The sequence below is a fragment of the Hippoglossus hippoglossus genome, chromosome 15 (genome assembly GCF_009819705.1).
Source record: "Hippoglossus hippoglossus isolate fHipHip1 chromosome 15, fHipHip1.pri, whole genome shotgun sequence".
Classification (NCBI taxonomy): Eukaryota; Metazoa; Chordata; class Actinopteri; order Pleuronectiformes; family Pleuronectidae; genus Hippoglossus; species Hippoglossus hippoglossus.
In genome coordinates, this window is record NC_047165.1 from 5,342,056 (window position 1) to 5,369,848 (window position 27,793).

Below are 27,793 nucleotides of genomic sequence, written 5' to 3' on the forward strand. Positions count from 1 at the left end.
GAAACTTGCAGGATGTCTCCACGTCACAGGACATCCGGCTGAACAGGGATCATTCCCACGCAGCAGCTGACACACGCATGAGAGTTGACGGATGTTTACATGTGTCATCACGACACACCAAAGAGCAGCTCAGCCACAGGAGGGACGGGCGGGAGACAAATGGGTCACGCTGCAAATGTCAGAGGTAACAGTCTAATGTCAGTGATGCTATTCGCAGCTTCTTCACTCCCCTAAACAAGTGATGACTGGTTTGTTAAGGGGAAAGTGGCAGAGGCCATTTTTATCCTAAGAGGAATTTCCCAAAAGCTTGTGGGTGTTTTAGATTCTTACTGAAGAAAAATTCAGATGTGTCACAACCTCAGGAGGAGCAGCTCACAGGGCATCACACCCGAGTGTCAACGACCTTTAAGAGAGAATGATATAACTTAAAAACTTTAAGGTTTTTACAATGATTTACTGTAAGAAAAGTCTTTGTCTCCTATAATGTGCTTGTGAAACATTAAAACTGTTTTCAGTGTCGCAGTTCTTTCACAGAACACAACAGTTCCTTTGAATTCAATCAAGCTGCAGCTCATTGTACACACTCTGGATCTGTACCGGATTTGTTTCATCAAGATCCAGGAATTTTTCCCCTTGAATTTATGAAAATGTCAAAAAACGTAATCTTATTTGAATTCAATATTTAGATCCAGTCTTTATAAAGAATTTAATTAGAAGGATCTATATCTGGAGGAATTTAATCATCTTATCACTGAGACACAACCAGGATAGAACAACTTAAACTTATATAAATAAAGCTAAATATTTCTTACCTGGTCACATATGGATTATATAATGACGGGACTCAAAATGAAAGTTCAGACGACAAATACAAATCTGCATAGTTGAGTTATTAAAAAATCAATGACATGAGCAATTAAATGGAAATAAAAAGTAAACCAGGTAAAATAAGTAATGTGTCATCTACTGGGCAGTGGAGGCTCTAAGAACTCCACGTTCATTAAAAAATTCCTCTTTTGGGGGGGGGGGGGGGGCATCACCTTTGTATACTTGTACTATCCTATAAGATTCAAGAGTTTATTGTCATAAGCACAACGATTACATTAAGCCGTCGTTTGCAATGAAATGCTTGGGTCACAGGCTCTCTTTAACAATGCTCAGAATAAACATATATATATATATATATATATAACGTATATAATATATGTTGATGCATGTGAGCTTGAATATACGATGTGATGAATTATACTTCATGCAGTATTCAGGCAGTAATCCCACTGCACTTAATGATATTTTCTAGCATTTGTTTGTACATTACATACAAATTTAATCTCTGAACTTTCCCTATGAATCTTCTGAACTTTAGTAATTATGAAATGATTGAATCTCAGATTCTATGTATATGACTTTACTGAGGCTGAAAGAGAAACTGGCTCTTGTCTGATTTAATCTCTCGTGATGTTGATGGCTTTTCTCTGCGGCTGCAATATCGGTCAAAACCTGATCAACGCTGCCATCTAGTGAAATAAATCAGGATGAGACCTGGGCTAATAACACAGATTACAAAGATAATAAAAGTAGCAAATAGCTTAGTTTCAATTCAAATTAAAACAGTTGGATAACACAGACACATTTAAAACAATGCAAACTCTGCTCTTACTTTAAGAGTATAGATATCAAGTCTGGGAAAACTAATAGAAACAGGTCATTTTAAATATTATATTCAGCGTTATATGGTCAAATTGTTTTTACATTTTATTTTTGCGCGACAGAAGTGAGTCTAAAGCCAAAATATTTATACACTAACACTTGTGTATTGATGTCTGTACTCAAGGTATTTGTTAGGTAATGAAATTTAAACTGCAAAGCAGATCTCCCTGCAGAATATGCAGGATCAGATCTGTCATGTAAACTGGGATAATGTCTAAAGTGTTTAAAATGTTCTTAATGAATCAGTCGACCTATAAAACTTCAAATATGTGCTCATCTCAATTTTCTTTTGTTCTGGACAATGTCTTTAAATGTTGTAACCAATCAACAGCCCAACACCCAAAGGGTCCGCTTCTTTGAGAAGCTGAAACGAATTTGGCTTATTAATAAGAATTAACATTCGTAGAAAAGTTCTTTCCAACTAATCACCTTCTCATGGTAAAATAAAACCCATATCTGACTTAATATCTGGTTTCAGCTCTTGGACAAATAAAGAAACTCAGGAAAACTGTTTAAATTTTATGAAAGATCTATTTACAGAAAAGACTTCCTGACATTTATTTAAAAGAAAATATATACACATACAAAACGATCTAAAAGTGACAATACAATACATGTACATCCATTTCATTTAAAACATGATTAAAATGTTACATTAGAAAGCATATCAAGCTCCATTTCTTTCTTTTTTGGCATCAGATTTGTTTGTCGCTCACGGACGACAACAGTTTTAGCCAGATGACACTTTTCTGGTTGATTGTCCCAGTTGTCTTGTAAACAAGTGCTTCACTCAGTGGATTCAGGTGTGTAGAGCCGGAGCTCTGAGTAATACTATATGGTGCTCGTACAGAAGCCACTTCCAGGCTCCCAGGCTGTACTTCGCTGTCAGAGTCACCCCCCCCCCCCGCCCCCCGCCCCACAGTTAAAACCGTCCGTGAATAAAAACTCAATAAACCTGTCACAGGCGTCTGATGTTCCTCTTGCTGCGAGCACTACCCGGTAGGACCGGGGTCGCCCTGGAGGTGACGAAGTGGGACCTGGACTCCACCGTTCGGCAGGACGTCAAGCCGTGGAACGTCTCTTGGCAGCAGGTGCAGAAGTCAAAGAGACAGTTGAGGCGTGTGCACGTTGCCCGCTGGATCTCTGCTGAGTGTGTCGCTGGTGAACCGCAGCGCTTACAGCAACGCAGAGACTGGTGCTGCTTCAGGCTGTCGGCGGCCTGGACAGAGGAACAAAAATGTGCGCGTTTGTTAAAGCTGGAAATCAAAAGAATGATATGTACACGGCTGTACTCCCCATAGCTTGAAATGCATTGTTCTTACAACTGTATGTAAAAGCTATAGCACACCAAAGCTATTTTACCACCCTTTATACTAGGTTATCAATTAACAGACCAATAGGAAAGTGATCAGCAACCATTCAAGTAGTTTTTCTATCCAAAAAAAAACGTATGGTCCCCGGCTCTAAAATGTATATGCTGCAATTCCTCTTCTTCCATGACAATAAAGTGAATATATCTGGGTTAAGTGTTAAATATCAAATGTTAAACCAAGAAATAAAAGTAGATTCAATCAATAAAAACAATCATCAATTCTAGTCCTTGATATCCAAACGCACCTGTATGAATTCTGTGAAGCGTGTAAATTGGGAATGGGGTGTGTTGCCCTTCTGCGGGGTAGTGATCCGTCTGTGGACCCTGCTACTTGTGGAGGACGATGATGATACCGTGCTGGAGGCCCGGGTCTGAATGCAGGACAGCACCACTCTGGACACCCCCACGTCTCTGGTAAGACCACAGTCGTGTTGTCTCAAAGAGCTCATTGACTCCTACAAAAAGAATTAAAAAAAATATATGAGAAATGCATTCATGTAACCACAAGCTGGATTTACTGTGATGTAGGTCCATGCATCGTTTCAGAACATGTAGTTTTAGCTGCGAGTCACACGTTAAGCTAAAATCGGAATGATGACAGGTACAAAAATAACGAATTCCTGTACAACCTGTGTTATATATTTTAAATTTGAGCAGCCTCGTGTGTGTTGTCTGCATTTCCTCACCCTGATCGACTCCTCAGTCTGCAGACACCTGTTCGTACTTGTGGTATCTTCACCGATGATTCTCCTCCAGGTCCTGCTCACTCTCTTACAGCTGCAGGGTCAGAAAAGGTAAAGATGTGATGAATATAGACAAGAAAACAAGTGTGAAAAAAACAATTTCTGGCAAGTATCTACATTAAAGCGCATGGCTCAGACTGGGTCTCAATCGAACCAGACACAATAAAATACAGATTTCAGCTGAGTCGAGTCTTTTCTATCGTACCTAATGAGGTCCATGTCTCCCAGCAGGGCCAGGATGTTGCTCAGGATATTTCTCATGTTCCTGGACAGCAGATTTGCAAACATGTCGACGTACTCCCGTCCCATCTGGCGTCCGATCACCCGATCCAAGACATGGTCCTCTGCCACCTTGTCGACGATGCTCCAGTCGTACCTGAAATACAGGAAAACCACTTTAATTCCCTTGTTTACCTCCCTGACAGTTACACAGTGAAACTAAACTGCCTCAGGTACAGTACGAGTCGGCTGTTGTTGATTCTGAAGGGGTTTTTATAGTTTGTCTCTAAATAAAGACAAACTAGGTATTTGTACTTTCCAGTGTAAATGATTCAATGAACGGGTGGACATACATTTGATGCCCAAGCTAAAATACTTTAGGGTGTAAATCTACCTCTTATTCTTGCGGTAGTTCTTGGCGAGCTCTTCACACACAGCCCGCTGGAACTTCAATATGGGCAGGTTGGGGTCACTGTGACTATCACAGGGTGTGGATGACAGTATTCTTCTCCTGGGACGATTCACGGGAGTGGAAGCTGCCACCACAGACACAGAGTGACCTGCTTTACATTTGGCGGGGGAGCTGTTCGGGGATATCGTCCTCTCTTGGTGGGTCGCAGAGAGCGGCAGCGACGCTCTGCTTCTCCCCTGGCTGTGGTCGTCCTCCTCGTCCCCGTGGTGCTCATCAATCTGGCTGTTTTGCAGGGACACATAGCCGCTGTCCTCCAGCCCCTCATCCAGAGTCCTGTCGTGCTCCCGGCTGCTGCTGTTCTCCTTGTTGTGGACCGGCCTGGTGTCGTTGTTGAGAGAGAACAACACCCTGGTCACAGCTGCAGGTGGGAACTGGGGTTTGATGAGGACTGGCTCTTTCACTGGGGAGGCTTTGACGTGTGGCACCTTGGCCCCAACAGCAGCCACAGTATCAGCACTCTTCTCCATGTTGCAGACTCTGGTGGTGTCGTAGCGAGGACACTTCATTGTGGCTTTCTTGGGGGTGAAACCTGCAGGATGTGTGGAGATTCCTGGATGAAGGAGACAGATGAAAGGGGGGGGTGTTAAACCTCTGACAACATGGCTCCTCACATTGCAAAGCTAACGTAGCTCCCTCTAGCATCAAAGCTAGCTATGAAACAGGTAGAAACCCACACTGAGACGACACGTATACAACTGGACATCAACTTTAATGTCCGGGTAAACATCTGAATGTGCTCACACACTCCGCCGCCAGATGTTTAACCAAACAAACGACGGGTTTTGGCGCGGCGGCGGTGGAGATTTGGCGGAAAGTTATCGGCGGTGACGTTGAATGTGCGGGAGACAGGAAGCCAGAATCATTAAAAGCATCTGTCAGTGTTTCCAACATCAACTTCTTCTTGTAATAAAAGCAAATGACAGTTAACGGGACAATGTTCGGTTGCATATAAACGTCGGGTGGTAGCCTCCATTTTCGCGCGTACATTAAGTTTGTAGTAGGAAGCGAGCTTTATTTACTAGCTCTTTGATTTTTTTTCCGCATAACTCAACGTGTCAGTGGTAAATATGTCGTTAACTTACGAACAGTTTACGTTGGTTTGGTTAGTAGACATTCGAGTCCCGTAGCTCTACAGCCGGGAGTTAGTAGCGCTAAGCTAGCAAGCACCGTCCCTCCCGCTCGCTACCGTCGCCCACAGACCGGGTTAGTGTGAACCCTCCTGAGGGGATGTGAGCTGCGTGTCGAGGCTTCTCACCGTGGACTGGTGTCGTTATCCGGTGTGAACCCGAGCTTTTTCCCCACTGAACCGAGCGGAGGGTCCGACTTGATGCTCCGCCGCTGAACTGAGACTCCGCCAGTCGCTGCTGGGCATTTGAAATCCGTGCGTAAAACGCGCCGGCCAATCACGGCACCGCGGGGTTCGGCCCTTTAAAGCATCGACCAATGGGAGCCGGGGTTGTAGCATGGTCGTAGTGACGTCAGCGCGTTTATAAACGTAGTCCCGCTGTTTTTTTCCCACCAGATATAAAACCTGCAAATCCGGAAGTGACGAATCTTAAACACTTTAGGGTTTTATTAGTAAAATGTTGAGGAACTGAATATTAAGATAGGAACTGTTTTAACTATTGTTTCGGAAACAAATAAAAAGAGACGCTATTTGTTTTATTATATAAATGATATTGACAGCAAAATACTTTTATCTTAATCGCTCAAAAGCTTAATAGTATCTTCATAGTTCAATTCATATTTTTATATTTTTAATATTACTTACACTTAAGTATTGCATGTTATGTATTACTCACTGATGCCTATTTTGAGTCTTGCTAGCAAATTTCCTCATTGTGGGACTAATACCTTATCTTATCTTATTTTAAAATACTACATTCACCAATGCAGATGAACTAAAAAAGAAACCCAGACACAGATGAATGGAAAAAGCATAAAAAATGTAGAAACTTGCAAAGAATAAAATATATTCCATAATGTCCTTTGCCACATGATTCATGGCGTATCTAAAGGTGACAGGGCCTTTTCTGTCCTGGCTCCCACCCCGTGGGAACCGTCTTCACTTAGTTGTGAAAAATGCAAAGTATTTTAACTTGGTCTAGTCCTGATGGTTCCATTGTTTTTGCCCTCTGTGAAGTTTTTATTCTTCTATTCTTTGTGTTTTACTCTGTGATTTCCTGTTTTTATCTTAATGTTTGTTTTATACATGCAGCAGCTTGTAACTTTGGTTTTGAAAGGTGCTTTATAAATAACATTTACTTACTTACTTACTTATTTACTTACTTAATATCTATAAAGTTGTTTTGTCTGTTTGAAAATACTCTGATTGTGAAACCACGTCCCTCTCAGTTCAGAACATGGATTCAGTCTCAAAGTTTTTATTGCATCTTCCCTTTACATTGTTTAACACAGGAATTGCTAAAGCAATAATATGCACAATTGTTTTTACAAGTGAAACCCAATTTCCCAATCTTTCAACAGCCACAGGATATTTATGATACGGTTACAATTTGTACTAACTACTCATAACTTTATTTTCCTTTACATTGTGCAAATATTGTTCATGAAATTCAAAGTTTAAACTGTTACGTGTTGCATCATCTCCCCTGAGACTGTGAAGTACAGTATGTGTAAATAGCACAATGTGTATAATCCTTCATAGTTCAGTTTCAAGTCACATCACCTCGTTATTATGTGACAGATACTGTAATTGAAACTAAAATCCTCCTACAAGAACATAATTTAATGTTGTATCAGTTACTGGGATTCAAATCAAAGCAAACTCAAAAAGATGAGACTGAGCTGAATTCTCTTCTGTCAGTAATCCTGCTGTTTGTGGGAAGCAAATGCTAAAATGCCTGTGAGACACAGGACTGTTTAGTTCACACCTCTGCCCGGAATGTGGGTCTCTTTCATTGAAACCTGACAGGGGGCAGTTGGGGGATGTGGTAGTTTGGTTTAGTTTACATTAGCATGTGTGTTTCAATTTAAACTTCTCACTATTGCATGAATTTTATTGTAGTAAATAGGCAAAGAGGCCAGGGAAGAAATCCACGCTCAACTCATAACCAAAATCGAATAAGGTGCTTTTTGATAAGAGGGAAACAAGGAAGTGAAACTCTAGAGGAGATTAGAAAACTATCTGAAGTCAGTGACAGACAGAGACACAGAGACGCAGAAAGTGTGAAGCTGGGTTTATTTCCGGGGGGGGGGGGGGGGGGGGGGGGGGGGTTGACACCTTCTCAGCATACTGCATTATTCAAATGGAATGCTTCCAGGATCAACCTTGTTTAAATTCAATGTCCAATTTACACATCCACGGAGTCATTTTAGTTACAACTACAGAGCAGGACGGGCACAGCAGGCCACTGACAGCTCAGCACTTACTGCCTGTTGTGCATTTTATGTGCAAGTATCCATCAGCAAAACTGAATATCCACTGAGGCCTTGAGTCCTGCATCTCTCCCTTATCCAGACACCTCGTCTTTTAGAGTAGCTTTGAGTAAATGGTATACTTCTGACATTATTGCACATGTTTGAGTTTTTATTGAAATTACCAATTGAAACCCTTTAATATATTGTTGCTTTTGCAGAAGAATGGGATTTATAACCAATGCAAACACATATATAAAGCAGGGAGTTCTGGATTTATAAAGTAAGCAATCTAAGTTATGGTCTTATATTGTTTTCTTTATCTTGTATCATATCCCCTCATATTTAAGTTTGAGTGGGCATGTGAATAGACAGGAACATGGACTGAATTAAAAAAGGACGAAACTTATCATATTATAGGGAAACTGGACATTATCAGAAACTGTAGGAGTTACATACCTCCTGTAGATGGCAGTAATGCAACACTATGGATACAAGCTGCTGTTTAACCCCAGAGAAGAAGAAGAAGAATATCCAATATGGCTGCGCCCTTGCGTGAGGTGGTGAAGGAGCAATATTTCTACAACAACCCTCGTTAGTGACTCGTTTAACAACCTTTCAGACATTCGTGACAGGAAACAGGTTCGTTTTAGTCACAGCGATGTTTCCGATCACAGGAAACACGTGAGAGAGGCGTTCAACAGCTTTTTATTTGACTTGAAGGTCTCATTAGATGACGAGAAACTGTCAGTAAAGTGTTCAGTCTAAGTCTAATGTTAAAATCCATTGTTCAATAGCAACAAGTAAAATTACATCTGTTTCTCTGAGTTTCAAGTTTTCACTTATTGTTGTTTTTGTTTTTTTGCGACGTGAATCTCACCAAATATGAAATTTCATTAAAATAAAGTTGGTGGATCACACGTTTGCCTGAAGGCCAAGTCCAACCTGGACATGTTTCTGTCGTGTTACAGTCAAGCTTCAGACTAAATCAGCTCATGCGATGGCTCTCAGAAGAGCTGTGACCCGCCTTCTCACAGGAAATGAGTGTGTCTTCAATAGGTTGGCACATCCTCTTCAAAAATCACCAAGATTCCTCAGCCAAATTGTTGGATTTCATCACCACCGATGCAGTGATGCAAGAACTGTTCACACCGGTGCACCGTTGCTGGGGGCCAGGCTACTGTCGGTGGATGAGCTGTTTGCCCGCAGGTCTCTGCAGGAGTACCTGACGAGGATGGAGGCAGAGTACAGTGAATGTCTGACAGTAGTGAATCACAGTGCGATGGAGGAGCGGTGCAGCGAGGAGGAGCTGAGGGCCAAGAGGAGCAGGGTGTCGCTGCTGGATCCTCTCGTCCAGAGCATCAGGGAACTGGACACCAAACACAAAGAGATCACAGAGACTGAGGCGCTGCTGAGAGGTGAGACTGCTCTGCTGCCGCCCCACAGGGACAGTACACAGATTGAGTGAAGTTATTGGGTGGAATATGACTAAACCACACATGTCTTTTGCAACAAACTGTCTCAGTCGGTACTTAATTCAAGGCTGGGGTTATCAATATCAGATAGGAAGCACACAGAAAATGTACCTACAAAGTAAATTTAGTTCCTGTCTGAACTACCAATGGCAATATTAGTCATTAAGGAAAGGAGTAAAGGAGAGGGTGCACTCACAAACCTTTTAATTACCTCCCAGGTTAGGTTTCAGGCACAGCCCTTTCTTCCACAGCACAATGTAAGCACTACTGATGCTACAGTTGTCAGAAATCATGGATAAAAGTCCTCTATCCCTGTGTTTTGTAATTGTATATTGCAACATTGACTAGATGGGAATCATACAAGTTAAATGAAAGAAAAACAACTTAGTAGTTGCTATGAAGTAGTTCAGTACAATCAGAGATATGAAAGGGTTGGATCCCATGGTCTAAATATTTTGGCAATTTCTCACAATTTCCGTTTTTGTTTCTCCTGAAAGATGAAGACCCTGCACTTCAAGAGCTGGCGGAGCTGGAAAGAGACGGCTTATTGCAAAATATTCAAGATCTTAGACAAAAGGTAGAAGTGAGACGTTTCAGTTCAGTGACATCCTAAATAAACATGTTAACTAATGTTAAGTCATTAACTAACTGAAGATGTTTCCATTTGCTGCTTCACCAATCAGATCCTGGATCTGTTGATCCCTGAGGAGGAGGCTGATCTGAGCGACCTCATACTGGAGGTCACAGCTGGTGTTGGGGGTCAGGAGGCCATGCTGTTCACTAATGAGGTGTGGAAATAATTATAAGTACCTGAATAGTAAATACATAACAAAGTAGAAGCACATTTCCCCAAAGAAAAAAACAATAGATACATTTTATAACAAGTTGGACAAAAATACAAATGTAAGTTTTGGTCATGACCCTATGCACAGAAACATCATATGATTTTCCACCATCAGTAGAAACATTAGAATGAGACTCATCATTAAAATAGATTCAAAAAATCACAACACATTCTGTGTATTTGCCTGATGACTGGTCTCTTCTCCTCTGAAGGTGTTTGACATGTACCACGGCTTCGCTCAGCACCACGGCTGGTCCTTTGACGTCCTGGAGCACATGACCAGCGAGATAGGTCGGTGGTCAGTTCAATCCAAGCATAACAAACGATTCCTTCACGCATTTAGTTTTCACCTCCATGTTTTTTTCTATTTCATTTTAAATATTTATTGAATTTTTGAGGAAAACACTAGAAAACCTCCAAATGCCTTCAGGGACATATCACTCCAAGATATGGTGTGGAAAACAAAAACAAGTTGAATAAATAAAAACTAATATCAGCAATATTCAGCATATCGTGTATATATTGATATCCTATAAACTAATAACTTATTTTAAAGTAAGAAATGACTACATCTCATGTCCACCAGTTTGCAGTGAGACTCTAAAGAATCCCCTCTATCATGAATTAGTGACTCACATTCCAGTATTGGTGTTCTTTACTCCCCTCATCCAGGTGGACTACGTCACGCCTCGGCTAGTATCAGCGGCCCCGAGAGCTACAAGAGATTGAAGTTCGAAGGTGGAGTCCATCGAGTGCAGAGGGTTCCCAAGACTGAGAAACAGAGTCGAATGCACACCAGCACCATGACAGTGGCTGTACTCCCCCAACCCACAGAGGTACTGTTTGGATGGATGGATGGATGGCACAGAGAAATGTTTTCTTACAGGAATCATTGCAGTGAAAAAGTGATGGATGGATCATTAAGGTAGAAAAAGTTATTTTGTTGAGATGGGAGTATTTTTTATATTTTGGCAGCTATTGCTTGTTCTATGTTAGTCAATCAGAAACAATCTACAAAAATACGTAAGAAAGTCTTATGTTGGTTTTAATTTGGGGAAGTTTTCCTCATTTGTTATAATAGAGTGCCTGTTTTAACGGTTCCTTCCTTTCTCATTAGTGTTTTAACACTTATTTACCATGCAGCCAGGTGGATGAGAGTTGTACTCTTCTGCTTCTGCTAATTTAGACGCAAGTAAATAATTGTTTCCGTGTTCTTTTCAGATCTCTTTCACAATAAACCCGAAGGACCTGCGGATAGATACTATGAGGGCAAGTGGAGCTGGAGGCCAAAGCGTCAACACCACAGACAGTGCAGTCAGAATAGTTCATCTGCCGACAGGTAAAACAACTTGTATTGGAATAGTTATAATGTTGTTGGACGTTTGTCTTCATCACATACGAATGGTACCCAATTAATCCCCTGACACTTGAAACCATGATGCTGTTAATAAATGCATTTCATAGAGAGTGGAAATTATGAAATACCAAGAAAACAGCAAAATATCTAATTTTAGAACTTGGAAACGTCAAGCTCTGATTGGTGCACACAAATACACCTCAATTGAGCTCTACCCACTTCCATCCAGCAAATACAAAAATGTTTCATGTAAATTAAAAAAACTAACCAAACAAAACTGTATTCATGTTGGAGAAAACAGGTTCTCAGGACCTTTTGCAGTGACTAATTTGTACATGTAAATTATATGGCCACACGAGAACAGTTGTTTTGTGTGTGTTTTATTAGGCGTGGTCGCAGAGTGTCAGCAGGAACGATCCCAGCTGAAGAACAAGGAGAAAGCCATGAAGGCCCTGAGAGCAAAGCTGTACAGCAGGAAGCTGGAGGAGGTGACCAGCAAACGCTACAACCAGCGTAAAGTACAGGTGAAGACAGTGACATACTTATAATTTGATCTACCGGTGGAGACTTTTAAATTAATATCAAATACAGTTGTGACTGATGAATAATGCTATCTCTAAAATTCTGTTTATAGGATGTTGTCATCAGTTACTATCGAAATAAAATGTAATTAACCAGCCAAACGAATAAATTAACACATTGTAAAAAGCAATTTTGTGTCTTGTCTGCTAAAAAGTGGTGTGAATAATAATCAGTGGTGAAGAAAAGACAGCAAAGCAAAACCAAAGCATTGAAGAAGTTAGAACATAATGTCAACAAATGGACCAAACAGTTATTCATTGTTTTCTCTTCCTCCAGATTGGCACCAAAGGCCGATCGGAGAAGATCCGGACATACAACTTCGCCCAGGACCGAATCACAGACCACCGGATCGGCATGACTGTGCACGATGTCAAGAGCTTCCTGCTGGGAGAGGAGCAGCTGGACGAGATGAACTCTTCGCTGCAGGAGTTCTCCAACCAGGAGACGCTCATGGAACTGCTGGGAGAAAACGACCAGGGAGGCTCATGAGTTTGTCTCAGAGGAAGAGGGATTTTGTGGAAAGGTTCTTTCTACATAAATACAATATATTATATATTGTAGGTCTTTGTTGTTGTTGTTGTTGTTGTGCGTCAAATTCTGCTGTGGAAACCACAAGGAAAAGGACCAAGATGGGGACCAAGTCTCAATGCTTTTCAGGGAACTGATATCAATGAGTGTGGGCAATGTGGTGCCGCTTGATTGAATATAAATAAGAGGACTGTTGGGCCTTGGTAGAGGTACTGTCTCTACTGAGGGCTACTCTTGTTACCTGTGAGCAAAGGAGCTCATATTTACAGCCCTGTGCGTTTGTTTGTAGAAACAACTGAACAGACGTCCAGGAAACTTGGACACGTGGAATGATGCAGTTGGGAGTCAGGAAAGAATCAAGAGACTCGGATAAAGGAAGACTCACTAAATTCTCTTGATTTCTCAGAGGATACTTGATGGTTAATATAACATGTTTATGGGACTGACATCTATAAGCAATTTGGTGCAGAACCAAATAAAAATACAGCTCAGTGAATTTCAATGTGATATCATACCGGGTATTGGCTTAGTAGGGTACTTACTTACTATAAAATACTTAATTAAACAACAAGTTATGTTTTTTTTATGTACTTTCAAGTTGATAACAATAAAAGTGACATGCTTTTCAGTTGAAAAAGTAGTTTAGAGAAACTACTTTTTCAACTGAAAAATAGAGATTTTTCACTCATCTACCTCCATCTCTTATTGTCATATTACTGCTTATGTGTTTTATAAACAGTTTTCATGTGAAATATCTCTATATTTATTCACTTAATTTGAACACCACCTTGTTTCCGAACACCTAAACGTGGTTCTGACACCTTGTCTTTCTTTGTAAACTCCTTTTTTTAATGCTGTATAGATATAGTTTATTATGATTATTGAATATTGGTTTGTTCCATCTACCATAAGAACTACATCACCCACAATGCCCGCAGGTTGATGAATCGAGTGCGGTTGTCATCGCTCCGCTCGCCCACCCTCCCGGACCACTGTTCCCCCAGCGGCCGCATCCTGCCCCGGCCGCCAGCTCCGGAGCTACTGTTAGCAAGCCGATAACAAGGGAGAAGGAAGTCGTGGTTTCCGTTGGAATACCTCCGCGTCATGTCGCTTGGTCTAAATAATTTGTCTCGGTTTGGGTGAAGATGAAATCACAGATCCTCAACGCGGCTCCTGGAAGACACATCCCCCCGCGCGAAGTCCGCCTTTTCAGCCCGACCTCGGTTAGCGCGTCCGTCCGTCCTGCCAAGCGAGAGGCTCCGCTGTCCTCCGCCGCCGCTGGAGCTCTGTGAGGCGGGGAAGGCTCCGGACAAAGCCCGTCAGATGTTGGACGGTGGGAACATATCCTCGGACCCGCCGCGATTTGAAACCAGGCTGTGGAGCTGAATTTGTCAAATCCGTCGTGGGAAGCGCCGGGGAAAAAACCAAGGTGGAGGACCGAGGTCTATTTTCAGAGAGGGCGAGAGTTCGGATCTCTCACCGGGGGAAAGGAGCCGAGGAGCGGGGGGTGTGAGGAGGAGGAAGACCCGCAGAGAAGAAGGGACGTAGCGGGAGGAAACTGCCGCTGCCAGTGATGGCAAACGAGCCGATCATCCTAAACGTCTATGATATGGTAGGTGGAAAGGTACCAATGGGTGTTTTTATTAATTATTGGCTACTTTATCAAAGGACAACGGTTCACTGTTGTTTTGGCGTAGCCATACCAACAATCCCCGGACGTTACGCCAAACTCCATGATAAAAAACTGGTGATTTAAAGCTGAATTAGTTTTCAGCAGAGGTTCAAAGAATAAACTTAAAGACTGAAGCCTGTTAACCAATGACCTTATATCAATCCTTAATTCGGCCTTCATTTGTTACGTATAACTCGGCTAATTTATATTTTATTTCACATTGAGGGGATTGGTTCACCTGCTCTTTCTCAGCAGAATACACAATGGGACTTGGCAGCGAGGAGCTGAATTAGCAGCAAAAAGTGACCTGAAGTGTCAGATGATGTTAAAACACACAGGTCCTGTAGCAGCAGGATCTCAAGTCCAATCAAATATACTTTGTTGTTCACATGGGGACGTTTGTCTTGGTCCAAAGTAGCAACTGCCGAACAACACAGTGTGTAGCAGACAACTAAAAACAGTACACGAGGACATAACGTGTAAGAGCCAGATTCATAATGCAGAATAAAAGTGAGTTGAAAATTGCACCTTTACCCTCAAAACACTTAAAAAGATAAAACACTAAAAGGACATAAAGCATTAAAGACGAAAGACGAGTTTAAAATGTGCTTTTTAAAAATGGGAAATAACCCCTAGCTCACTCACACACTCACACACTCACTCACTCATATATATATATATGTCTTGTTCTGTAAATACCGGGTTTCCGTATGAGGAATGGAGCCAAAACGGTACTTTCTAGTCTGCTGTTGCCAAAACAGCAAAGTGGCACAAGTAAAATATTTACAGTAGAACGTGGTCACCACAGAGTCAGTTTTTGATTACCCCCAGCTGCTGTCATAGAAAAAACATGGGGTTTGAAACCAAAATGCTGCTAAACCACAAGTGGATGTCAAATTTCACCCCATCGACTCTTCTCCTGGGGAGGAAACGCACGTCTCTTTGTTTCAGAAGGAGAATTTGAGTCATGGTGTTGTCACCACGCAGGGGTGAGTAAGAAGGGGGGGGTTGAAAGTGATGGATCTGTCGATGAATCATTGATTGATATAGATTCAGTGTTGGACAGAGTACGCTTACAACTGGACTTGAATTGTGCAGGGCTTCGGCAGGAGACATGCTTTATTTGGGGTTTAAAACCTCCCTTTTGTTCCATCCCTCAATACTTTGAAAAGTTAAGAAGACACCAGGAGACACCTGAGAAGATATATTTCTATTCCTGGATCAATAAGAAGAGCCTCCTCCTTTAGAGAGAGACCCGGTTACTTTACTTCTATTTTTAATCTGATTTATTGCTGTTGTGCTCCCTTTTAACTGATGGTCAATATATCATCTCAGGCCCTGAGGTCTTAACGTTGGAGGCTGTTTCTTATGGATTAACACTGAGGGCTACAGGCTCATTCAACAGTGAGAACCTGTACAATTCGCTTGTAGAAAATAGTGGTACAATATAGTCATATATAACCATATAGTTATTGCATTTGTTCCATCTTGTCTCTCTCCTCTATACCTTCCTTTCTTCTGCCTCTTGTCAGTCTCTCTTCTCTCTCCTCCCCCCTCTCTCCCTTTCTCCTCTTCCCCCCCCCCCCCCCCCCCCCCCCCCCCCCCCCCCCCCCCCTTCCTTCTTTCACTTCCTCTTGGCTTTTCACTTGACTTGCTGTCCACATTAGTTCCTTCTCTGTAAAGACCACTGAAGAGCTTTTATCTTTCTATCTGGTTTCCCTTCTAGTGAACTGCTGCAGGGTTCCTCTGCACACGTTGACACGCTAACAGAAGCTTCACATGCTACACATATCTAACACGCATGCATGGAAATTACTTTTACAGTTGCTCGTTGTGTGTTTCCTTTGTGTGCATGTGAGAGTGGGAGAATGATTGCGCATTTTTACTCAGTGAAGGAATTCCGTGGTCTGTGCATGTGCTTGCACATCGACTCACACCCATGCATATTTTTATTATTTCTGTTCGTGCTGCTGTGGTAACCAGACTTTTGGCTTGTTTGCAGTGGCGTCCTGGTGCTCATTGAAATCAAAGGGATGATGGCTGCTCCGGATTCAGTCTTTCCTCTATACGCTTCCTCTGTGTATCGATTAGAGAGCTCAGACTTGAGTAGTGTCCGAAAAGTGGCCGACCGTGTTATGGGGGTTTGGAGTGGCTGATTGACTTCATGCTCACTGACTGACCAGTGGACTTTCTGTCTACTGGTTGATTACTTGACTTAGAGAAAAGAAAAGTTGATTATGAGGCCAAATCTTTTTCATGTCAACATTTAATAAATTTTGAAACACAGATCAAGTCCAGTGAGAGCTGGAGGACTGATTATCTGACACTTTGTTGCTGAATAGCTGCTTTTCACACATGCACCAAACATTTTTCCTGTACTTTCCATAAGGGGCTGAATGTGAGAACGCAAATGCCCACGTCAGTTGCTCAGGACATTTTCTGGAACTTTCTCCTGCTAGCCCCCTCTAGTAAAATGGGAGTAAGAGCCCAGGTGAGAATACAGCAGGAACATTCCTGGAAACTTCACAGCAAGCGAGTGGACGTGTTGAGGACATTCCTCACACGTGACAGACGGGAGACTGGAAGATGTCAACTTGGAAAGACAATGAGATTTGAGAGCTTTTGGCGATGAGGTCCGACACACCCCCCCACCCCACCCACATCATGATGCTAAGCTAATCAATCCTGGCTGTATCTTCATATAACACTGGGATTTGCGATAGAAAACCTGAGCCAGAATTATATATATTTTTTTAGACAGTCCTTAGTTTTCTTAGTAGTCTTAATGAAGTGAATGAGGAGGCCATGTTTTACGATGCAGTGCTTTTACGTGGTCTGAATGGGGCCCTAATTATTGGCTTACTGAACAGTTGACTGACTGGTTTGGGTGACTGTCTGTTTGCTCAAAGGAAGTCAGGAAACTGTACTGACGAGATAATAGCTGAGGTCAGGAGAGTGGCGACACACGCTCCAGGACCCCCACCGCCATCATCAGATGTTCACACTGTGCAAGCATGAGCAGCGTTGGTGAGTGCTAGCTGAAGGGCAGCCTGGTTGTTGGCAGGGGCTGACACGTTGGTCAGTGTGGGATTTGTTCCCTCTAAGAAGACACTGAAACACCTTACTCAAAAAAAACAGATGAAACATCAACTTCCCCTCTTTTACATTTGAGGATCAATAACGTCACGTGACTTTCAGGAATATCTGGCACCGGCACAGACGCCCCTCACCCTCTCCTGCTTCCACCATTCCCATTCTGTCGAGTCCTCTCCTCCGTCCCGCTCCCGTCTCTGCTAAGTGGATTTCCTGGCCAGCTCTGAGTGCTTCAGTACGCTGCTCTAATGAGACAGCATTATCTGCACGCCACCTGTCTGTCTCCCTGCCAGCCGGACACCGTGGACTGCTGTATCTGTGTGTTTGGACATTAGAGCGGCTTGTGTTACTCTCTGTTGGTGGAAGGTTTTGCTGTGGCTGCTGCTCGGGATCTGTCAGGGACGTGCAGCAGTCATTTCTTTTCAGTTTACAAGGTAACGTGTGCCAAGGCTAAAGAAACACATGAGATAAATGAGAATGTAGTTTCACTGTGATGTTTGTGGGAGACCACAGACTCAGCTGGTGTAGTGTAATGTCGCAACATGTAGCACTGTTTAATTTAGTAGGTCTTGCACAGCTCAGAAGTTGAATAGAAACTCATACTAGAGGTTTAGGCATTAACACAGTTTATTAGCAATTCCATTCAATTTAAATGTTTTTAATATCACTGTCCAACTTCTTGAATGACCCTAATCGTGGTTTGATCTGATTACAGGTGTAATATTTGTGGCTTTCTATAGTTTCCTTCCCTCATTCTGTCTGTTTGTCACTTTGGTTTCACTTTACATGTTCCTGCTGCAGCAGTGATTCTAAAGACATTTAATATCTCCGTTCTAATTATCCTGCTCGACACTGTCGGCGGTGATAATCCCTTAAAGAGGAACATTACAGCCCAGGAATGCAGCACGTGACGCTGTGATGATTAAATATATTACATACATTTAACTGCAGCACCCGGTTCCTCTGCGTTCATCTGTCTCCCTGTGTCTCCCTCCCTCCACTCGTCCGTCTTAATTTCATTCATTAACACGTAGATATATACTGCTGCGCTCCCACAAACGCTCATCTCATCGTCCGTGCTGAGGAGGAGGAGGAGGCTGCTTTTAACAGGCTTTGAAGTAACGAGCGCTAAGATAAGAGTCTTATTTCACTACCCGGGGGGCGGGGGGGGGGGGGGGGGGGGGGTAAACCTTCTGTGTTGTGAACAGATAGGGAAGCAATCCGCTTTTTCTCACTGAGTCGCTTACCCAAAATGTTTTCACACACACACACACACACTCATCCTACATGGAGGTTTCCACTCACACTGAAGCGCGTGCTTTTGCAATTACAAGTATCTAACTAACACTCCACTCAGAGGGATTTGGAGTAAACATAAGCTGCTTTCAGACAGGAGCTGAACTCTAGGCTTTTTCCTGACATTTTCCAGAGGCTCTGTATGAATAAAATACGAAACTGGAAGAATATAAATGTCTCTGGATGAATACTAGTTGCCATAGACACAGACGAAGATGTCAACTCGGAATGAAAACAATGTGTTGTAAACACTTTGCTTTTTCCGCAGTGGAATCTAGTCGTCATTCTCTACCCCAGACCCCACCCCCATTGTTGAGAAGGACCCAGGAAATCTCCTGCTGCGTTCTTCATATTTGAAATGTGTCTAAAAAACTGGGTCTGGGTATTTTCCGGAGGTCATGTCTGAAAAAGGAGGTGAAAAGGCTCAGTGGCGAGTGTCACAACCTCCGTCTTTGTCTGTACTTCCACCTCGTGAGCTGTTCTCTGTTTGTGAACTTACAAAAAGACTGTTGTGAATCCAGTGGACTAAAGCAGCCTCTGTGTGTCTGTGACACCAGCAGATATAAACACAGACGGCTGTAATTCCCAGGCTCAGAGAAACAAACACAAAACAGAAACAAGCAGGATTTCAGTAATGCTTTTTCCACTGTTTACATAATCCTCAGATGAGATTGAGTGAGACATTTATCTTGCCTGAAAATAAAGTCACTTACTGACTCTTGCTGTAACCTTTTGTTTTTTTTTAATATATCAACCTGACTGTATGTAGGTCAGGTAACTGTGTGAGACATCAGCCTGAAACGTTGTGACTCAGCGGGCCTATGTTGTCTGTGATGGGTCAGTATCATTTACTTGCCCAAAGAAATTACAGGAGCATTAAGGTGGTGGATGCAGTGCTGTGTATCTGCAGTATTAGAAGTTTGAAATACAATCAACTACACTACAGTAGGTGAAGTGTGTTTTGTAATGCAACACAGTGGTGCAGTCACAGTGTGACTCATTGTTCAGCAGTATTTTCTTGTAGTGGTATTACAACACAGGAAAAAAAACCGAGCATTCCCGTTAACAGCGTCACCTCCTGACTATGGTTTCTGTTGAAACAGATCATTGACGCATCACCCTCAAGTTGATCAAGACTGTTTTGTGTTGACGGGTTCAGGAGAAAGACGGGATTATTGAAACATTAGTCCATACTCAGCCATTTCAGTTCCACCCACTAGTGCTGCGTGAGGTCACCACCGATGAATGAAGTGTTTTCATGTTTTAGCTCAGCACTGTTTTCTGCCTTCTTTAACCTTCTTATTCATTCTCACGTGAGGAAAATCCACTCTTAAGGAATTCAAAACTTGATCCGTCGTCTAACTTTCCTCATTCAGTCACCTCCCTTCACTGCTCATCCTGGGTTTGCTTCTCTTCACAGTTAGAATCTCGTTTTTCAAAGAGGAGACTCTTCACTCCATCTTCACTTAGTACGACAGCATCAACTAAAATACCTACAAGTTTGTTATTGTCTGTAACAAGTAGGGAAGAGCTCTGTATTAGGGACACAAATAAAACACAAATACAACCAAGTATATAGAACTTGAATTCAGAAAATGAAACATAAATGTACATCTTTTCTGCAGTGTTTATTTTGTAAAATAACAGTTTTCCTATTGGCGCATATCAGCAAACATAAACACTGATATGTCCGTGAAAGGTTCATATCTATATTTCTATATATCAGTCAGGCTTTACTTTCAATAACTCATTAAAACTGCTCTGTCTGTAATGTGATGCAAACAGCCAGAGGTCAGTGAAGTGTCCCCATTACTTTTATGATCACAGTCAATGTTTTAACTCTTAAGATGTAAAGCAGATATGTGTTGCAGACCAGCAGCTCTGCCAACACCAACTATGTGCAGTTACATGCTGTACGTGTAACTGCAGACAGGAAGTAGGAGAACAGTGTTAAATGGTTCACAGTGGTTGTCAGGCTGCTCAATACGTTTTTGCATTGTAAATGTGAGAGTCTGAACAACAGAAGGAGAGACTGATTGTGCAGAGAACTTGATACTCGCTCCACCTGGTGTCTCCTGTAACTTGAGATCACTGTGGTGTTTAATCTGAACCTGCCTGAGAATCATCAGGTTTTTCTTCACTCTCAAAATGATCCAGGGACAGTTTGTCTGTACATCTGTGGGTGCATTGAAAACAGGAAGTGCTCGTAGTTACTTAGCCGTAACCTTTACTAATGCTGATTTGCCTTTTTTGTCTCAATTCTGTCTGAAGAAGGTTCCACCGCATCAGCCTTTGAAAAGACTTAGACACCTGATATTTCTATGTGATCAATGGATCAGTTTAGTTTGAATTAAATGCATATGTGAGAATTAGCGTTCCCCTCGGTATGAATTTTGATAACCTAAGTGATCCCCAGACCTTTCATCTTGCCTTAGGTCAAAAGGTCAAGATAGCGAGCATGGTACTGGACCACCACCATTAATTATTACTGTGAATTATTCATGTCACTCAATGTGGAATATTGTTTGTATGAGTGATTTGTATGAGTGACGTTATTGTGTAATGTATTATTTCACCATTCAGCACATTTAGATGAAACCCCGTCACCATCATCTGCGACAAAAGATCTTTTTCACACAAACGAACTCTGCCGAGCAACAGCCCGTCCAATCACCTTGTGGCCACAGCGTGTTTGTGCTGAAGAGATGGACGCTCATGTCCGAGATCACTGATTCTCAGCGCTCTGTCTTGTGTGTTTGTGTGTGGGCCTGTCTTTTTATTGTCTGTGTGTGTGTGTAAGAGATCTTGTGTAAACACCAGAGACTCTCAGATCTTATTTCAAGCACATCACAGAGTGGTCGAGTGTCAGGGAGACGGCGGCTGTCATTGAACAATAAGCAGTTGAGGGTTAATTCGGTTTTATGGATCTGTATTAAGTCTGTTTACACGATTCTTCTCATGGATCCTGTTTGGATTTTCCACCGTGTGTTTCTGCTGAATGAAAGTTTGCATTGAGGCATTTCGCAGCCACAGCACAGCACAGCACAGCAAGCCATCAAGGGATTTCAAGCGTGATCCGAACATGGATATTGGCTCTGGAGCTGCCATCTGTGGGGCTCATACAGTCTTCTAGATGTTTCCAAGTTGAGGTTACATCATATAAAATAATTAGAATTTTAATTGTGCAGTGATCTGCTTCTTGAATGTTTATAAAAATGTGACAATAACTCTGAGTCCACTACAGAGCCAGAGCAGCGACTGGAATGGACAGACAGCGTATTTCAGATGTATTGATATTGTGTATATGCTGTTCTTTGCAGGTGTTGTACTTTAACTGTCAATAAATTGTGTCAGTCACTTTTCAAGCAAAAATAGGGAATCGAGTTCAAATATCTTCTGTTTGCAGCCTCTTAAGTTAAAGGATATCCACCTTTTCTTTGCTATATGTCTAAATATAAACTAAATATTTTGGTGTATTTGGACCTTTTCTCATAAAAAAATAAGAATTGAAAACCTAATAATTGTGTCTCTTTCTGTCTCAGTACTGGATCAATGAGTTCACCAGCTCTCTGGGCATCGGAGTGTTTCACTCAGGGATTGAGATCTATGGAAGAGGTAAGATTAAACAGATTTATACGACACCACACATTATCAGGTCAACTGCTTATGATTATGATTCTGAGAATGTGCTCAAATGTGTGGTTTTGTGTTGTGTGTGTTTAGAGTTTGCCTACGGCGGACACCCGTACCCATTCTCAGGGATCTTTGAGATTTCACCCGGCGATGCCACTGAACTAGGCGACACCTTCAAGTTCAAGTAAGTTTGAGGTATTTGGTCTTGAGTCAGTTTTAAAGTCTCTGTGTGTAGCTGAGGTGAAAAGGGAAGACGAGGAAATGTAGCTGCTTCTGTGTTGTTCATGCGTTTCACTGTGGACAAAGACACTTATGTGTACACACAGACCATTTTAACACAGAGATAAAGCCTAGGTCACACTTGGGTTGGCAGTCAGTGAGGCTGCAAGACTCAGTCTTTCGGTTCATCGGTGAGTGGATTGACATGCACTTAAGAAACTGAATGTCTTCTCTAGTGAGGTGAGTTTTGCTACCGTCATGAAAACAAGAAACTCCTTTGTTCATAATCAGCGTCGATCAGATGGTTTCTCCTGTGAAACCCAGATTTTCTTCTTCATCTACCTTTTATGTTTCCAAAATAAAAGGTTGGGATTCCAAAGCTTCTGTGTGTACCCAGTCAGTTAATGTGTCTTCTTCTAACGAGTTCTACTGCTCGAGGAAAGAGAGATCAAATAAAATACATGGGAGAGAAGTAGAGAGAGAAAGAGAAAGAGAGAACAGCGAACAGCATGTGACAGACATTTTTTTAGCTTTCACACTTTTTTCCTCCTTTCGTGAGGCAGCTGATTTGTCTCGGAGTGAGAACAGAAGAGACAGAGCAGAAATAAAGTGACAATTTCCCCTCACTTGAGATACTGTACGTGAAAGAGACACTGGGATAGAAACAGATGCATAGAATCACGTTCGGTTTACAGTTTTTCAATATGAAGATTAATACAGGTAAAGTCAAGCTTATTGAAAGATGTAAGTAAATGAGATGGAAACGAAAAAAGGCCGCACGATGTAATGAAACCCGTGTGATTTCAGAAAAACAAAGGTGTTGAGCTGAAAACAAGTTGGTTGATAGGAGCTGCAGAAGTGAAAGTGCTTGTGAACACGAGTGCAGTGTTTTACTGAAGTTGAACTAAGTGTGTTTCGGTGGTGAGACAGAGTTCAATATGTTTGTGTGTTCCAGTTATCAGCCAAGGGTCTGTGTTTGTGTGTCTGTGTCTACCCAGAGCTACTGTGCTGCTGTGTATTACTTCTGCTCTAGTTGATCTGCCCTGTGGCAGACACACACACACACACACACACACACACACACACACACAGACATGGTGCTCAGACACACTTGCTGTCTCCATGCAGGCCACTAGACCATAAGTATGGATCATCCAGGACAAAATGCCACCATGTCTATGTTTCTTTCTCAGGCAGAAATCCACCATATTGGTCTGATACCAGTGAAAAACCATTATTCAAGAAATGTTTCCCTCCTTAAAGAGACCAAGCAGATCACTCCAACTGCTTATTGAACAGATCAATGTGTGGTGAATATATTTAAAGTTGTGTTATTTTCTCTAAAACGTTCATCAAGGAGGTTTTTGACATGAATGCCAAACAGTATTTGTTCTCTCTTACTGTGTTTCACAATATTTATGATAGAAAAATGTTTGAATGGAAGGTAATAAGAAAAGTAGTGTTGTGAAAATGTAAGGCAATGCAGGAAATAGGCAAAAACTTAATCATGTTTAAATTAAACTAAACTAAAGGGACCTAGAGACAAGGGAAGACAGTGTTGTAGGTCATTACTCAACAGTTCTGTCAGGTATGTCTGAAAAAAACATTTAATACAATGCACAGATTAAAGTGTGCGACAATGATTCCATGTATTTCATATGTGAAACTGTGCAGAGATGGAAGTGGGTGAGTAACAATGTTCACACTTGCCTCTGCAGAGAAGCCATAGTCCTCGGCAGCACAGACTTCACAGAGGAGGATGTGGAGCGGATCGTGGAGGAGATGGGGAAGGAGTACAAAGGCAACGCCTACCACCTCATGCACAAGAACTGCAACCACTTCTCCTCGGCGCTATCAGAGGTAGGTGTACTTACACACAAGCACAAGCACACACACACACACACACACACACCAACACACAGGCAGGCACACTTTGTTTTTGACAAGCTCAACTGAACTTACCTGACACGAGGTCCAAAAACCCCCAAAATAATGAAATAATGTGTAACCCTCGCTGTGTGTGTGTGTGTGTGTGTGTGTGTGTGTGTGTGTGTGTGTGTGTGTGTGTGTGTGTGTGTGTGTGTGTGTGTGTGTGTGTGTGTGTGTGTGTGTGTGTGTGTGTGTGTGTGTGTGTGTGTGTGTGTGTGTGTGTGTGTGCGCGCGCGCGCGCGCTTATGAGCAGCTTATCCTTGTGTGACTAATGAGCAGGGAGTCTTACAGTTAGCATCTAGCACTGAGATGGGGATTAGGACACTGATACAAGCCCAGACACGCAGAGCCAGCTGACACACACACACAGTAACAATATTCACACACAGTAAACACCACATCTGAAGATACTCTTAAAGAGAAATGCACAGTTTAAACGTGTGATATGATATAAACAGAGACACAGTTAACCGGGGGGGGGGGTTAACTGTTGTCACCTCATCAAAATGTATGGTTGCCTTAAAGAGGAGATGAAAAGGATTGAACACGTAGGTTGGTTGTTGCAGCAGCTTTGAAAAATCAAGTGTGACGATCAATTGTGCAGAGAGAATGTGCGACGTGCATGACTCTGTCGTCAGTCTTTTCGAAACACAAATCAACACACTGCACCCCGTTAACACTTTCAGTCTCATTATGTAAGTTGATTATATGGATGATGCCACTGCACAGGAATCGCGTCCTTAAAGGTCAGCGGCGATGAGAAGATGTTCTCTGAGGGGCAGTTTTCTGTTGTTTATGTTTATGTGAAGGTTCTGAGGGTCACATGTCCTCAACGATAACCGATTTATGCCTCTTCTCTTGCCACCTAGTCTGCGTTATTTTTATCCAGAGTCATGCTCGGTGTCTGCTGAAAAAACCCCGCTGATCTGCGGTGAACAGCTCATGTTGGTGATTTGAAACTTTGTGAATGTAAACGGGTATAAACACGAAGCCGGTGTGAATCCTGCAGCTAAAGCCAAACTCTAGACCAGGAGATTGTTTGTGGATCAACCACAGCTCCCCCTGGTACATTTAGGATTTCTCCTCCGAGCTGTGGCTGTGCTCATCTGAGTTCATGAGCCTAAGTGATATGCGTTGATTTCCTCCTGTCACAGCACAATCATCTCTGACTGAGGTGAGGAATCTTCTTCCAGCTGACACAGAGCAGTTGCTGCAGCATTAACATAGTTTACAACCATCTGTTGGCTGCTTGGGATGTGACACAACACGTAAAGTCATCGGCTCCACGAGACGTTTTTTTAAGAAAGCCCACTGTCTCCGTCTCGCATGTGGCTTAACAGACAGCCCGTCAGCATCTGTGATGATGTTTTGATTAAAGTACATTTAAACCTCTGAGCTTCTGGGAAACCACATGTATCAAGATGTTGTAAAAGCACTGACAGAGCTAAGTGGTGATAATAAGCCCTCACAATGACAGTGTTGGTCGGCTAAAGGCAGAAGGTTAGAGAGAAATCCAATCCTCCAACTAACTCATGTACAAGCTGCTGGTCCCTTGACTCTCGCCGGGCTGCCACTGTTTCTTCCTTTAAGGCGCAGAAAGTCAGGAAATGTCACATCGTTCCCCTGAGGTTTGAAAAAACGTTTCACTCGGGTCACCTCACAAGAGAATGGCAGGAAGTATTTTCCAGTTACACATGCATGGTTTCAGATTTGTTTTTCTTCCACTGAAATCTCAGCTGAACTTGGAAAAGACAGATTATGTCCTCAGACGTCTTCTGACTTGGAAAATATGTTTTGGTTTAGTGAACAAAGGAAAGTGAAGATTTATTCAAGCCTTTAGTCCATTATGAAGGTTCTTTTTCTTTTAATTTACTAATCAATGAATCGACTCATTGTCACAGCACCAGAGCTGTTTTATGAACTATTTTATAACATTTTCCTCTTTCTCCTCCTCTGCTCTTCTCTCCTCCTCAGATCCTGTGTGGCCGGGAGATCCCTCGCTGGGTCAACCGTCTGGCCTACTTCAGCTCCTGCGTGCCCTTCCTCCAGACCTGCCTGCCCAAAGAGTGGCTGACCCCGGCCGCCTTACAGTCCAGCGTCAGCCAGGAGCTCCACGGAGCTGGAGAGCTGGAGGAGGCCGAGGACGCCGCCGCCAGCGCCTCGCTGGCCTCCATGTCGCCCTGCTCGCCCTCATCTTCCTCCAGCCCCAACTCCTTGCCTCGTCACTCCCGCTACCAGCCCCGCCGGTAGAACCTGCGAAGCCTGCTGGGAAACACAGGGCTGGACTTGTGGTCAGCAAACAGAATAGCTGATGAGTCCAGCTACAGTCGGTCAGGACCGTCCTTGAGCAAGGTCCTGGACTGCTCCCTGCTCTGGGTAAGAACGTCGGCCAAATCCCTGCAATGATCCAGAGCACTGGAATAGTTTCTCCTCGCAGGAGGAAGGAGATCTCGCCGCTGACAAAGGCGGGATCGTCTCCCAGTGAACACGGCTGACAACAGCTGACAACGTCCCCTACACAATTCACTATTTCCCCCTCAAGACTCGTTCATTATTTTACCTGCCATATTACCGCGCAGAATGGAAACAGGGCTGGTTTCTTTCTCCACCAAAGTGTTTCGTAATTTAGGAACATTTACCAGCCACATGTAGAATTTACCAGCAGTTATTTAATGGATGGTGCTAAACCCAGAAAGAGAGAACACTGAAAGGGAAGAGCAGGCCTGGATCATCTTAAAACCATGAGTCCAAACCAAACGTCCCAATAACCCGTCTTAATGGGGACAACTCTTACTTTTTTCTAAGGTTGTGGTTTCAAACTTGAACTCTGACATGAGTGGAACAAATACTACTCGTCAATCGTTTTAAAGATGTTTGCAGCTGAATAATCTAAAGCTGCTTTTAGACAAATTTTCAGGAGGTGCTTGTATGTAAGAATGCAAAAGTCAGAATGCGAGTCAGTTGCTCCGGACATTTTCTGGACCTTCTCCTGCCAGCCCCCCTTGTAAAATGTCTGAAAATTGTCCGAAGGTGCCCATGTGAGAATGCAGCAGGAAAATGTCTGGATGGGCATGAAACTGGAAGAAGAAGAGCAGCAGGAGAAGATGCCAACGAAGATGTAAACTTCAAAAGACAATGACATTTGAGAGCTTTTGACAGTGAGGGCCGTAAAACCAAAACCCCAACCTGTGATTTCTGTAGCGTAATTTATACGTCGTGTCCTGCGTGCTCTACCCAGACGCCACCCCCCTCACCCGAATGACAATCTCCT

The 27,793-nt window shown here is 42.7% G+C and overlaps 3 protein-coding genes across 6 annotated transcripts; 2 read left to right on the forward strand and 1 right to left on the reverse strand.

Annotated features, from left to right (window-relative positions):
* Positions 1-2,216: 2,216 nt before the first annotated feature.
* On the reverse strand, positions 2,217-5,921 carry fbxo5 (F-box protein 5). Of its 3 annotated transcripts, none has more exons than XM_034608076.1 (6): positions 5,772-5,921; positions 4,439-5,066; positions 4,031-4,201; positions 3,769-3,859; positions 3,328-3,537; positions 2,217-2,929 (listed from the first exon to the last, which is right to left on the reverse strand). In XM_034608076.1, exons 2-6 carry the CDS (start codon positions 5,020-5,022, stop codon positions 2,669-2,671), a joined length of 1,317 nt encoding a protein of 438 aa, XP_034463967.1. In that variant the 5' UTR covers positions 5,023-5,066; positions 5,772-5,921; the 3' UTR covers positions 2,217-2,668. The 3 variants fall into 3 exon arrangements, with proteins under 3 accessions (XP_034463967.1, XP_034463969.1, XP_034463968.1); XM_034608078.1 differs by having other exon boundaries at positions 5,684-5,798; XM_034608077.1 differs by lacking the exon at positions 5,772-5,921 and adding an exon at positions 5,599-5,738.
* Positions 5,922-8,421: 2,500 nt separating this feature from the next.
* mtrf1l (mitochondrial translational release factor 1-like) lies at positions 8,422-12,798 on the forward strand. Of its 2 annotated transcripts, XM_034608080.1 has the most exons (9): positions 8,422-8,536; positions 8,993-9,312; positions 9,867-9,946; positions 10,053-10,157; positions 10,426-10,504; positions 10,886-11,049; positions 11,435-11,552; positions 11,958-12,094; positions 12,429-12,798. In XM_034608080.1, the coding sequence occupies exons 2-9, from the start codon at positions 9,129-9,131 to the stop codon at positions 12,639-12,641; spliced, it is 1,080 nt and encodes a 359-aa protein (XP_034463971.1). In that variant the 5' UTR covers positions 8,422-8,536; positions 8,993-9,128; the 3' UTR covers positions 12,642-12,798. The 2 variants fall into 2 exon arrangements, with proteins under 2 accessions (XP_034463971.1, XP_034463970.1); XM_034608079.1 differs by lacking the exon at positions 8,422-8,536 and having other exon boundaries at positions 8,839-9,312.
* An 859-nt stretch (positions 12,799-13,657) lies between these two features.
* desi2 (desumoylating isopeptidase 2) lies at positions 13,658-27,534 on the forward strand. The gene is made up of 5 exons (XM_034608081.1): positions 13,658-14,292; positions 22,284-22,356; positions 22,465-22,558; positions 24,312-24,453; positions 26,497-27,534. The coding sequence occupies exons 1-5, from the start codon at positions 14,254-14,256 to the stop codon at positions 26,770-26,772; spliced, it is 624 nt and encodes a 207-aa protein (XP_034463972.1). The 5' UTR covers positions 13,658-14,253; the 3' UTR covers positions 26,773-27,534.
* Positions 27,535-27,793: the final 259 nt, after the last annotated feature.